This window comes from Microchirus variegatus (genome assembly GCF_963457635.1).
Source record: "Microchirus variegatus genome assembly, chromosome: 18".
NCBI classification, from domain to species: Eukaryota; Metazoa; Chordata; class Actinopteri; order Pleuronectiformes; family Soleidae; genus Microchirus; species Microchirus variegatus.
The window spans coordinates 5703763-5718487 of NC_139819.1; the positions used below are offsets into that span (position 1 = coordinate 5703763).

General features: G+C 31.6%; 1 protein-coding gene across 1 annotated transcript in view; it reads left to right on the forward strand.

The window, feature by feature from the left end:
- Positions 1-14627, forward strand: part of tpcn1 (two pore segment channel 1) — a 33380-nt gene extending 18753 nt beyond the window's left edge. Inside the window, exons 21-26 of the mRNA XM_083904958.1 lie at positions 12725-12771; positions 12869-12937; positions 13027-13123; positions 13676-13815; positions 13911-13991; positions 14070-14627. Coding sequence (XP_083761084.1) covers positions 12725-12771; positions 12869-12937; positions 13027-13123; positions 13676-13815; positions 13911-13991; positions 14070-14213 — 578 coding nt within the window. The 3' untranslated portion in view covers positions 14214-14627. The remainder of the gene's footprint in view (positions 1-12724; positions 12772-12868; positions 12938-13026; positions 13124-13675; positions 13816-13910; positions 13992-14069) is intronic.
- The last annotated feature ends 98 nt before the right edge of the window (positions 14628-14725 follow it).

The following is a 14725-nucleotide window of genomic DNA, read 5'->3' on the forward strand; positions in this document are numbered from 1 at the left end:
ATGTCGTTTTTGTCAAATTTTGGACCAAATTATTTTTTTCCAAAACAATGGTTAAATCTTGATTGAAATACAATAATATGCCGTGTTTGTCAAACTTTGGACGACGTATGAAGTTTTTGTCAAATTTAGGACCAAAAAACTTTTCCAAAAAATTGTCAATTCTGGGACAGCATAGTATAGTATGTCGTTTTTGTCAAATTTTGGACCAAATGTTTTTTCCAAAACAATGGTTAAATCTTGATTGAAATACAATAATATGCCATGTTTGTCAAACTTTGGACGACGTATGAAGTTTTTGTCAAATTTAGGACCAAAAAGCTTTTCCAAAAAAATTGTCAATCCTGGGACGACATAGTATAGTATGTCGTTTTTGTCAAATTTTGGACCAAATGTTTTTTCCTCAAAAAATCATCAAATCTTGCCCGCAATACAATAATATGCTGTTTGTCATATTTTGGACGAAGAATGACGTTTTTTGTCAAATTTAGGACCAAAAAACTTTTCCAAAAAAATTGTCAATCCTAGGACGACATAGTATAGTATGTCGTTTTTGTCAAATTTTGGACCAAATGTTTTTTCCTCAAAAAATCATCAAATCTTGCCCGCAATACAATAATATGTTGTGTTTGTCATATTTTGTACGAAGTATGATGTTTTTCGTCAAATTTAGGACCAAAAAACTTTTCCAAAAAAATTGTCAATTCTGGGACAACATAGTATAGTATGTCGTTTTTGTCAAATTTTGGACCAAATGTTTTTTCCAAAACAATGGTTAAATCTTGATTGAAATACAATAATATGCCATCTTTGTCAAACTTTGGATGACGTATGAAGTTTTTGTCAAATTTAGGACCAAAAAGCTTTTCCAAAAAAATTGTCAATCCTGGGACGACATAGTATAGTATGTCGTTTTTGTCAAATTTTGGACCAAATGTTTTTTCCTCAAAAAATCATCAAATCTTGCCCGCAATACAATAATATGCTGTTTGTCATATTTTGGACGAAGTATGACGTTTTTTGTCAAATTTAGGACCAAAAAACTTTTCCAAAAAAATTGTCAATCCTGGGACGACATAGTATAGTATGTCGTTTTTGTCAAATTTTGGACCAAATGTTTTTTTCCAAAACAATGGTTAAATCTTGATTGAAATACAATAATATGCCGTGTTTGTCAAACTTTGGACGACGTATGAAGTTTTTGTCAAATTTAGGACCAAAAAACTTTTCCAAAAAAATTGTCAATTCTGGGACGAAATAGTATATAGTATGTCGTTTTTGTCAAATTTTGGACCAAATGTTTTTTCCTCAAAAAATCATAAAATCTTGCCCGCAATACAATAATATGCCGTGTTTGTCATATTTTGGACGAAGTATGATGTTTTTTGTCAAATTTAGGACCAAAAAACTTTTCCAAAAAAATTGTCAATTCTGGGACAACATAGTATAGTATGTCGTTTTTGTCAAATTTTGGACCAAATGTTTTTTCCTCAAAAAATCATCAAATCTTGCCCGCAATACAATGATAATATGTTTGTCCTATTTTGGACGAAGTATGATGTTTTTTGTCAAATTTAGGACCAAAAAACTTTTCCAAAAAAATTGTCAATCCTGGGACGACATAGTATAGTATGTCGTTTTTGTCAAATTTTGGACCAAATAATTTTTTTCCAAAACAATGGTTAAATCTTGATTGAAATACAATAATATGCCGTGTTTGTCAAACTTTGGACGACGTATGAAGTTTTTGTCAAATTTAGGACCAAAAAAGTTTTCCAAAAAAATTGTCAATTCTGGGACGACATAGTAAAGTATGTCGTTTTTGTCAAATTTTGGACCAAATGTTTTTTCCTCAAAAATCATCAAATCTTGCCCGCAATACAATAATATGCTGTGTTTGTCATATTTTGGACGAAGTATGACGTTTTTTGTCAAATTTAGGACCAAAAAACTTTTCCAAAAAAATTGTCAATCCTGGGACGACATAGTATAGTATGTCGTTTTTGTCAAATTTTGTCAAATTTTGGACCAAATGTTTTTTCCAAAACAATGGTTAAATCTTGATTGAAATACAATAAAATGCGGTGTTTGTCAAACTTTGGACGACGTATGAAGTTTTTGTCAAATTTAGGACCAAAAAACTTTTCCAAAAAATTGTCAATTCTGGGACAGCATAGTATAGTATGTCGTTTTTGTCAAATTTTGGACCAAATGTTTTTTCCAAAACAATGGTTAAATCTTGATTGAAATACAATAATATGCCATGTTTGTCAAACTTTGGACGACGTATGAAGTTTTTGTCAAATTTAGGACCAAAAAGCTTTTCCAAAAAAATTGTCAATCCTGGGACGACATAGTATAGTATGTCGTTTTTGTCAAATTTTGGACCAAATGTTTTTTCCTCAAAAAATCATCAAATCTTGCCCGCAATACAATAATATGCTGTTTGTCATATTTTGGACGAAGAATGACGTTTTTTGTCAAATTTAGGACCAAAAAACTTTTCCAAAAAAATTGTCAATCCTAGGACCACATAGTATAGTATGTCGTTTTTGTCAAATTTTGGACCAAATGTTTTTTCCAAAAAAATCATCAAATCTTGCCCGCAATACAATAATATGTTGTGTTTGTCATATTTTGGACGAAGTATGATGTTTTTTGTCAAATTTAGGACCAAAAAACTTTTCCAAAAAAATTGTCAATTCTGGGACAACATAGTATAGTATGTCGTTTTTGTCAAATTTTGGACCAAATGTTTTTTCCTCAAAAAATCATCAAATCTTGCCCGCAATACAATAATATGTTGTGTTTGTCATATTTTGGACGAAGTATGATGTTTTTCGTCAAATTTAGGACCAAAAAACTTTTCCAAAAAAATTGTCAATTCTGGGACAACATAGTATAGTATGTCGTTTTTGTCAAATTTTGGACCAAATGTTTTTTCCAAAACAATGGTTAAATCTTGATTGAAATACAATAATATGCCATCTTTGTCAAACTTTGGATGACGTATGAAGTTTTTGTCAAATTTAGGACCAAAAAGCTTTTCCAAAAAAATTGTCAATCCTGGGACGACATAGTATAGTATGTCGTTTTTGTCAAATTTTGGACCAAATGTTTTTTCCTCAAAAAATCATCAAATCTTGCCCGCATACAATAATATGCTGTTTGTCATATTTTGGACGAAGTTTGACGTTTTTTGTCAAATTTAGGACCAAAAAACTTTTCCAAAAAAATTGTCAATCCTGGGACGACATAGTATAGTATGTCGTTTTTGTCAAATTTTGGACCAAATGTTTTTTTCCAAAACAATGGTTAAATCTTGATTGAAATACAATAATATGCCGTGTTTGTCAAACTTTGGACGACGTATGAAGTTTTTGTCAAATTTAGGACCAAAAAACTTTTCCAAAAAAATTGTCAATTCTGGGACGAAATAGTATATAGTATGTCGTTTTTGTCAAATTTTGGACCAAATGTTTTTTCCTCAAAAAATCATAAAATCTTGCCCGCAATACAATAATATGCCGTGTTTGTCATATTTTGGACGAAGTATGATGTTTTTTGTCAAATTTAGGACCAAAAAACTTTTCCAAAAAAATTGTCAATTCTGGGACAACATAGTATAGTATGTCGTTTTTGTCAAATTTTGGACCAAATGTTTTTTCCTCAAAAAATCATCAAATCTTGCCCGCAATACAATGATAATATGTTTGTCCTATTATGGACGAAGTATGATGTTTTTTGTCAAATTTAGGACCAAAAAACTTTTCCAAAAAAATTGTCAATCCTAGGACGACATAGTATAGTATGTCGTTTTTGTCAAATTTTGGACCAAATTATTTTTTTCCAAAACAATGGTTAAATCTTGATTGAAATACAATAATATGCCGTGTTTGTCAAACTTTGGACGACGTTTGAAGTTTTTGTCAAATTTAGGACCAAAAAAGTTTTCCAAAAAAATTGTCAATTCTGGGACGACATAGTAAAGTATGTCGTTTTTGTCAAATTTTGGACCAAATGTTTTTTCCTCAAAAATCATCAAATCTTGCCCGCAATACAATAATATGCTGTGTTTGTCATATTTTGGACGAAGTATGACGTTTTTTGTCAAATTTAGGACCAAAAAACTTTTCCAAAAAAATTGTCAATCCTGGGACGACATAGTATAGTATGTCGTTTTTGTCAAATTTTGTCAAATTTTGGACCAAATGTTTTTTCCAAAACAATGGTTAAATCTTGATTGAAATACAATAATATGCCGTGTTTGTCAAACTTTGGACGACGTATGAAGTTTTTGTCAAATTTAGGACCAAAAAACTTTTCCAAAAAATTGTCAATTCTGGGACAGCATAGTATAGTATGTCGTTTTTGTCAAATTTTGGACCAAATGTTTTTTCCAAAACAATGGTTAAATCTTGATTGAAATACAATAATATGCCATGTTTGTCAAACTTTGGACGACGTATGAAGTTTTTGTCAAATTTAGGACCAAAAAGCTTTTCCAAAAAAATTGTCAATCCTGGGACGACATAGTATAGTATGTCGTTTTTGTCAAATTTTGGACCAAATGTTTTTTCCTCAAAAAATCATCAAATCTTGCCCGCAATACAATAATATGCTGTTTGTCATATTTTGGACGAAGAATGACGTTTTTTGTCAAATTTAGGACCAAAAAACTTTTCCAAAAAAATTGTCAATCCTAGGACGACATAGTATAGTATGTCGTTTTTGTCAAATTTTGGACCAAATGTTTTTTCCTCAAAAAATCATCAAATCTTGCCCGCAATACAATAATATGTTGTGTTTGTCATATTTTGTACGAAGTATGATGTTTTTTGTCAAATTTAGGACCAAAAAACTTTTCCAAAAAAATTGTCAATTCTGGGACAACATAGTATAGTATGTCGTTTTTGTCAAATTTTGGACCAAATGTTTTTTCCAAAAAAATCATCAAATCTTGCCCGCAATACAATAATATGTTGTGTTTGTCATATTTTGGACGAAGAATGACGTTTTTTGTCAAATTTAGGACCAAAAAACTTTTCCAAAAAAATTGTCAATCCTAGGACGACATAGTATAGTATGTCGTTTTTGTCAAATTTTGGACCAAATGTTTTTTCCTCAAAAAATCATCAAATCTTGCCCGCAATACAATAATATGTTGTGTTTGTCATATTTTGTACGAAGTATGATGTTTTTTGTCAAATTTAGGACCAAAAAACTTTTCCAAAAAAATTGTCAATTCTGGGACAACATAGTATAGTATGTCGTTTTTGTCAAATTTTGGACCAAATGTTTTTTCCAAAAAAATCATCAAATCTTGCCCGCAATACAATAATATGTTGTGTTTGTCATATTTTGGACGAAGTATGATGTTTTTTGTCAAATTTAGGACCAAAAAACTTTTCCAAAAAAATTGTCAATTCTGGGACAACATAGTATAGTATGTCGTTTTTGTCAAATTTTGGACCAAATGTTTTTTCCTCAAAAAATCATCAAATCTTGCCCGCAATACAATAATATGTTGTGTTTGTCATATTTTGGACGAAGTTTGATGTTTTTTGTCAAATTTAGGACCAAAAAACTTTTCCAAAAAAATTGTCAATTCTGGGACAACGTAGTATAGTATGTCGTTTTTGTCAAATTTTGGACCAAATGTTTTTTCCTCAAAAAATCATCAAATCTTGCCCGCAATACAATAATATGTTGTGTTTGTCATATTTTGGACGAAGTATGATGTTTTTCGTCAAATTTAGGACCAAAAAACTTTTCCAAAAAAATTGTCAATTCTGGGACAACATAGTATAGTATGTCGTTTTTGTCAAATTTTGGACCAAATGTTTTTTCCAAAACAATGGTTAAATCTTGATTGAAATACAATAATATGCCATCTTTGTCAAACTTTGGATGACGTATGAAGTTTTTGTCAAATTTAGGACCAAAAAGCTTTTCCAAAAAAATTGTCAATCCTGGGACGACATAGTATAGTATGTCGTTTTTGTCAAATTTTGGACCAAATGTTTTTTCCTCAAAAAATCATCAAATCTTGCCCGCAATACAATAATATGCTGTTTGTCATATTTTGGACGAAGAATGACGTTTTTTGTCAAATTTAGGACCAAAAAACTTTTCCAAAAAAATTGTCAATCCTAGGACGACATAGTATAGTATGTCGTTTTTGTCAAATTTTGGACCAAATGTTTTTTCCTCAAAAAATCATCAAATCTTGCCCGCAATACAATAATATGTTGTGTTTGTCATATTTTGGACGAAGTATGATGTTTTTTGTCAAATTTAGGACCAAAAAACTTTTCCAAAAAAATTGTCAATTCTGGGACAACATAGTATAGTATGTCGTTTTTGTCAAATTTTGGACCAAATGTTTTTTCCAAAAAAATCATCAAATCTTGCCCGCAATACAATAATATGTTGTGTTTGTCATATTTTGGACGAAGTATGATGTTTTTTGTCAAATTTAGGACCAAAAAACTTTTCCAAAAAAATTGTCAATTCTGGGACAACATAGTATAGTATGTCGTTTTTGTCAAATTTTGGACCAAATGTTTTTTCCTCAAAAAATCATCAAATCTTGCCCGCAATACAATAATATGTTGTGTTTGTCCTATTATGGACGAAGTATGATGTTTTTTGTCAAATTTAGGACCAAAAAACTTTTCCAAAAAAATTGTCAATCCTGGGACGACATAGTATAGTATGTCGTTTTTGTCAAATTTTGGACCAAATTATTTTTTTCCAAAACAATGGTTAAATCTTGATTGAAATACAATAATATGCCGTGTTTGTCAAACTTTGGACGACGTATGAAGTTTTTGTCAAATTTAGGACCAAAAAACTTTTCCAAAAAATTGTCAATTCTGGGACAGCATAGTATAGTATGTCGTTTTTGTCAAATTTTGGACCAAATGTTTTTTCCAAAACAATGGTTAAATCTTGATTGAAATACAATAATATGCCATGTTTGTCAAACTTTGGACGACGTATGAAGTTTTTGTCAAATTTAGGACCAAAAAGCTTTTCCAAAAAAATTGTCAATCCTGGGACGACATAGTATAGTATGTCGTTTTTGTCAAATTTTGGACCAAATGTTTTTTCCTCAAAAAATCATCAAATCTTGCCCGCAATACAATAATATGCTGTTTGTCATATTTTGGACGAAGAATGACGTTTTTTGTCAAATTTAGGACCAAAAAACTTTTCCAAAAAAATTGTCAATCCTAGGACGACATAGTATAGTATGTCGTTTTTGTCAAATTTTGGACCAAATGTTTTTTCCTCAAAAAATCATCAAATCTTGCCCGCAATACAATAATATGTTGTGTTTGTCATATTTTGGACGAAGTTTGACGTTTTTTGTCAAATTTAGGACCAAAAAACTTTTCCAAAAAAATTGTCAATCCTGGGACGACATAGTATAGTATGTCGTTTTTGTCAAATTTTGGACCAAATGTTTTTTTCCAAAACAATGGTTAAATCTTGATTGAAATACAATAATATGCCGTGTTTGTCAAACTTTGGACGACGTATGAAGTTTTTGTCAAATTTAGGACCAAAAAACTTTTCCAAAAAAATTGTCAATTCTGGGACGAAATAGTATATAGTATGTCGTTTTTGTCAAATTTTGGACCAAATGTTTTTTCCTCAAAAAATCATAAAATCTTGCCCGCAATACAATAATATGCCGTGTTTGTCATATTTTGGACGAAGTATGATGTTTTTTGTCAAATTTAGGACCAAAAAACTTTTCCAAAAAAATTGTCAATTCTGGGACAACATAGTATAGTATGTCGTTTTTGTCAAATTTTGGACCAAATGTTTTTTCCTCAAAAAATCATCAAATCTTGCCCGCAATACAATGATAATGTTTGTCCTATTATGGACGAAGTATGATGTTTTTTGTCAAATTTAGGACCAAAAAACTTTTCCAAAAAAATTGTCAATCCTAGGACGACATAGTATAGTATGTCGTTTTTGTCAAATTTTGGACCAAATTATTTTTTTCCAAAACAATGGTTAAATCTTGATTGAAATACAATAATATGCCGTGTTTGTCAAACTTTGGACGACGTTTGAAGTTTTTGTCAAATTTAGGACCAAAAAAGTTTTCCAAAAAAATTGTCAATTCTGGGACGACATAGTATAGTATGTCGTTTTTGTCAAATTTTGGACCAAATGTTTTTTCCTCAAAAATCATCAAACCTTGCCCGCAATACAATAATATGCTGTGTTTGTCATATTTTGGACGAAGTATGTCGTTTTTGTCAAATTTTGTCAAATTTTGGACCAAATGTTTTTTTCAAAACAATGGTTAAATCTTGATTGAAATACAATAATATGCCGTGTTTGTCAAACTTTGGACGACGTATGAAGTTTTTGTCAAATTTAGGACCAAAAAACTTTTCCAAAAAATTGTCAATTCTGGGACAACATAGTATAGTATGTCGTTTTTGTCAAATTTTGGACCAAATGTTTTTTCCTCAAAAAATCATCAAATCTTGCCCGCAATACAATAATATGCTGTGTTTGTCATATTTTGGACGAAATATGACGTTTTTTGTCAAATTTAGGACCAAAAAACTTTTCCAAAAAAATTGTCAATCCTGGGACGAAATAGTATATAGTATGTCGTTTTTGTCAAATTTTGGACCAAATGTTTTTCCTCAAAAAATCATCAAATCTTGCCCGCAATACAATAATATGCTGTGTTTGTCATATTTTGGACGAAGTATGATGTTTTTTGTCAAATTTAGGACCAAAAAACTTTTCCAAAAAAATTGTCAATTCTGGGACAACATAGTATAGTATGTCGTTTTTTGTCAAATTTTGGACCAAATGTTTTTTCCTCAAAAAATCATCAAATCTTGCCCGCAATACAATAATATGCTGTGTTTGTCATATTTTGGACGAAGTTTGATGTTTTTAGTCAAATTTAGGACCAAAAAACTTTTCCAAAAAAATTGTCAATCCTGGAACGACATAGTATAGTATGTCGTTTTTGTCAAATTTTGGACCAAATGTTTTTCCTCAAAAAATCATCAAATCTTGCCCGCAATACAATGATATGCTGTTTGTCATATTTTGGACGAAGTATGATGTTTTTAGTCAAATTTAGGACCAAAAAACTTTTCCAAAAAAATTGTCAATCCTGGGACGACATAGTATATATAGTATGTTGTTTTTGTCAAATTTTGGACCAAATGTTTTTTCCTCAAAAAATCGTCAAATCTTGCCCGCAAAACAATCAAATGCTGTGTTTGTCAAATTATGGACGACGTATGACGTTTTTGTCAAATTTTGGACCAAAAAACTTTACCAAAAAAATTGTCAATTTTGGGACGACATAGTATAGTATGTTGTTTTTGTCAAATTTAGGGCCAAATTTCTTTTTCCAAAAAAATTGTCAATTTTGTGACGACATAGTATAGTATGATTCTTGACAAGATTTGACAGCTTTTGTCAAATTTTGGAACATAAAAAAATGTTTCCAAAAAATGGCCAAATTTTGGACGACATAGTATAGTATGTCGTTTTTGTCAAATTTAGGACCAAAAAACTTTTCCAAAAAAAATTGTCAATCCTGGGACGACATAGTATAGTATGTCGTTTTTGTCAAATTTTGGACCAAATGTTTTTTCCTCAAAAAATCATCAAATCTTGCCCGCAATACAATAATATGCTGTTTGTCATATTTTGGACGAAGTATGACGTTTTTTGTCAAATTTAGGACCAAAAAACTTTTCCAAAAAAAATTGTCAATCCTGGGACGACATAGTATAGTATGTCGTTTTTGTCAAATTTTGGACCAAATGTTTTTTCCTCAAAAAATCATCAAATCTTGCCCGCAATACAATAATATGCTGTTTGTCATATTTTGGACGAAGTATGACGTTTTTTGTCAAATTTAGGACCAAAAAACTTTTCCAAAAAAATTGTCAATCCTGGGACGACATAGTATAGTATGTCGTTATTGTCAAATTTTGGACCAAATGTTTTTTCTTCAAAAAATCGTCAAATCTTGCCCGCAATACAATAATATGCTGTGTTCGTCAAATTATGGACGACGTATGACGTTTTTGTAAAATTTTGGACCAAAAAACGTTTCCAAAAAAATTGTCAATTTTGGAACGACATAGTATAGTATGTGGTTTTTGTCAAATTTTGGACCAAATGTTTTTTCCAAAAAAATTGTCAATTTTGGGAGGACATAGTATAGTATGATTCTTGACAAGATTTGACAGCTTTTGTCAAATTTTGGAACATAAAATTTTTTTTCCAAAAAATTGCCAAATTTTGGACGACATAGTATAGTATGTCGTTTTTGTCAAATTTTGGACCAAATCTTTTTTTTCCAAAAAATGGTTAAATCTTGACCGAAATACAATAATATACCGTGTTTGTCAAATATTGGACGACATATGACGTTTATGTCAAATTTTGGACCAAAAAACTTTTCCAAAAAAAATTTCAATTTCGGGACGACATAGTATAGTATGTCGTTTTTGTCAAATTTTGGACCAAATATGTTTTTTTCCAAAAAATGGTTAAATCTTGATCGAAATGCAATAATATGCCGTGTTTGTCAAATATTGGAAGACATATGACGTTTATATCAAATTTTGGACAAAAAAAAATTTCCAAAAAAACTTTCCATTTCGGGACGACATAGTATAGTATGTCGTTTTTGTCAAATTTTGGACCAAATGTTTTTTCCTCAAAAAATCATCAAATCTTGCCCGCAATACAATAATATGCTGTTTGTCATATTTTGGACGAAGTATGATGTTTTTTGTCAAATTTAGGACCAAAAAACTTTTCCAAAAAAATTGTCAATCCTGGGACGACATAGTATAGTATGTTGTTTTTGTCAAATTTTGGACCAAATATGTTTTTTTCCAAAAAATGGTTAAATCTTGATCGAAATACAATAATATGCCGTGTTTGTCAAATATTGGAAGACATATGACGTTTATGTCAAATTTTGGACCAAAAAAATTTACCCAAAAAATTGTCAATTTTGGGACGACATAGTATCGTATGTTGTTTTTGTCAAATTTAGGGCCAAATTTCTTTTTCCAAAAAAATTGTCAATTTTGGGACGACATCGTATAGTATGATTCTTGACAAGATTTGACAGCTTTTGTCAAATTTTGGAACATAAAAAAATGTTTCCAAAAAAGGCCAAATTTTGGACGACATAGTATAGTATGTTGTTTTTGTCAAATTTTGGACCAAATATATTTTTTTCCAAAAAATTGTTAAATCTTGATCGAAATACAATAATATGCCGTGTTTGTCAAATATTGGAAGACATGACGTTTATGTCAAATTTTGGACCCAAAAAATTTTCCAAAAAAAATTTCAATTTCGGGACGACATAGTATAGTATGTTGTTTTTGTCAAATTTAGGGCCAAATTTCTTTTTCCCAAAAAATTGTCAATTTTGTGACGACATAGTATAGTATGATTCTTGACAAGATTTGACAGCTTTTGTCAAATTTTGGAACATAAAAAAATGTTTCCAAAAAATGGCCAAATTTTGGACGACATAGTATGTCGTTTTTGTCAAATTTTGGACCAAATATGTTTTATTCCAAAAAATTGTTAAATCTTGATCGAAATACAATAATATGCAGTGTTTGTCAAATATTGGAAGACATATGACGTTTATGACAAATTTTGGACCAAAACAATTTTCCAGAAAAAATTTCAATTTCGGGACGACATAGTATAGTATGTCGTTTTTGTCAAATTTTGGACCAAATGTTTTTTCCTCAAAAAATCGTCAAATCTTGCCCGCAATACAATAATATGCTGTGTTCGTCAAATTATGGACGACGTATGACGTTTTTGTCAAATTTTGGACCAAAAAACTTTTCCAAAAAAATTGTCAATTTTGGGACGACATAGTATAGTATGTGGTTTTTGTCAAATTTTGGACCAATATTCTTTTTTCCAAAACAATTGTTAAATCTTGATCGAAATACAATAATATGCCGTGTTTGTCAAATATTGGACAACATATGACGTTTATGTCAAATTTTGGACCAAAAAAATGTTTCCCAAAAAATGGCCAAATTTTGGACGTTTTTGTCAAATTTTGGACCATGACATTTTTCCCCAAAAAATTGACAAATTTTGGACGGCCTAGTATAGTATGACGTTTTTGTCAAATTTCGGACGACATAGTATACTATGACGTTTTGGTCAAATTTTGGACCAAGAAAATGTTTTTCCAAAAAATGTTCACATTTTTGGACGACATACTCAAGGATATCTGTATGTTTTTTTTTCAGGGCTGATATTAATTTGGCATAGTATTCAACATTTTGAATAATACAAACACCAAAGACTTAACTTTGTTTAAATGCCTTTTAGCATATGTTTATTAATCAGTTTTTCAGACTTGCAACATGTTAAATGTTTTTTTTTTTTATCTTGGACAATGGACATCTTTGTTTTTATATTCTAACAAAAAGTGCAGGAAGCTCCCAGGCTCAGCAGCATGTCTTATAAAGTTAAATGAAAACATAAACAAATAAATTGCTCCCTGAAGTTTTCTTCAGTAAATAGTTTTTCAAAATTTCAATATAACTGAAATTCTATTTTATTTTTCACTTATCTTTATCTTTAATTAATTCAATCAATCAATTAATTAATTAATCAATGGATTGATTGATTGAATGTGCTTCTTTTCTTTTCTCTCCAGTGACTCTTTTTGAACTGACCGTGGTCAACAACTGGTACATCACCATGGTAACAAGTCTTCCATCAGTCTTTATGATTCTGCAAGTCTTCTCACTGGTCTTTAGGTGTCACTGTTTCACTGCTGCCGTTGTTCTCTTCACCTCAGGAAGGGATAACGTCCATGACGAGCCACTGGAGCCGCCTGTACTTCATGACCTTTTACATCGTCACTATGGTGAGGCCACATGTGGTCACATCATCACATTTCTCTGTGTGTGTGTGTGATTGTAAATATAATATTTTGTTTTTGCGTTTGTTCTCCAGGTCGTGATGACTATCATTGTGGCGTTTATTCTGGATGCCTTTGTTTTCCGAATGAACTACAGTCGCAAAAACAGGGAACCAGTGGAGAATCCAGAGGGTGGGATTTTCTGTGTTCTTGTATTTGTTACAGTACATGTTGAGGAATCTAATGAGGCGGAACCTCAATTATGAGGAACTGGTTAAGTTTAGGGCTAAAATTTGAATTGTGGTTAGGTTAAGGTTACGGCTAACATACTATACTATGTCGTCCAAAATTTGACAATTTTTTTGAAAAAAAATTTTTAGTCCAAAATTTGACAAAAACGTCATGCTATACTATGTTGTCCAAAATTTGACAATTTTTTGGAAAAAAAAAAATTTGTCCAAAATTTGACAAAAACGGCATACTATACTATTTTGTCCAAAATTCGAAACTTTTTTTGGAAAAACCTTTTTTGGGAAAAAATTTATACATACTATACTATGTCGTGCAAGTATGACTTATTTTGTAAAAATTTGGATGACATACTAATGCATGACTTTTTTAACATTTTGGAGAAAAAATTTAGACAAATTTGTTTTGATCAAAATTTGGACGGCATGCTAATGTATGACTTTTTGTCAAAATTTGGACGACATATTAAAGTATGACTTTAATTTCTGTGTGTAGATGAGAACGGGATCGTGTTTGAAGTGGAGGTGAGTCGAGATGAAGTCCTGGCCACTCTCGATCTGTACAAGCAGACGTGTCCCGGTGTGTCCTCCCTCAGCTCTCTACAAGGAGTCCTACAAGCAATGGACAGGAGTGGTGTAAGTAGTATAAATACACTAAAACGTTTTTTTTTGTACTTTTTATTTGAAATCAAAACCACTTAGCTTTCATTCTGCTGTTGGCCCGTGTGCAGCACTCGTCTCTGGTGTACCAAGGCCGCAGGTCGAGGACGAAAAGTGACCTTAGTATGAAAATGTATGAGGAAGAGATGCAGGTAAGACAAACAGAGGAGATACAATACAATCGAGTTGGTATTTCTTCATCCACTGACTGTTTACACTTGTTCCTCCAGGAGTGGTATACGGAGTATTCAAGGGAAAACCTGCCTGAAACAGACCAAAGCCTGGAGCGGGATCTGGACAGTCCCGTCTCTAACCCGTGTCCCTTCTCCGAGGCGCAGCTCAACTCCCAAACTGGACCTCACAGCATCAACTAACGCACAGTTTCTTAAGCGATAACCACAAACTTTTCTTAGCATTTTGTGACACGGTGGGAAACTCGTCCTCGGCCTTTTTAGACTCGACTTCACAAACCAGCAGCACACACAGACGGACAGAAAGACAGCAGCCCATTTTAGTTTGGCGTTGAACCCTGACCCCTGTTTTTTAAGACTTGAGCGACTGAAACTTGAGCCTGTACAAGCACAGTATGTTGTGTACATGTACTGCTGTAGGCCTTTGTGTGATTTGTAAATTGTGTAGTACTCAAAACCTGATGCCTTAGTTTAAATGGCTCATCCGACCAGTATTAACACGGACACGACCAAGTTGTCTGAAGACCAAAAGTACAAAGACTTACACTCCCGTTAGCTATAAACAATACTGGTGTATCTCCTAACTCATCGTCAACATACTGTATTCAGTGTTTTATATAACTTCCTTTTCTGTAATGTATTTCAGTTACTTCATAAGGGATTTTAATAAACGGTTCAGATTGTCAAGTGCACGG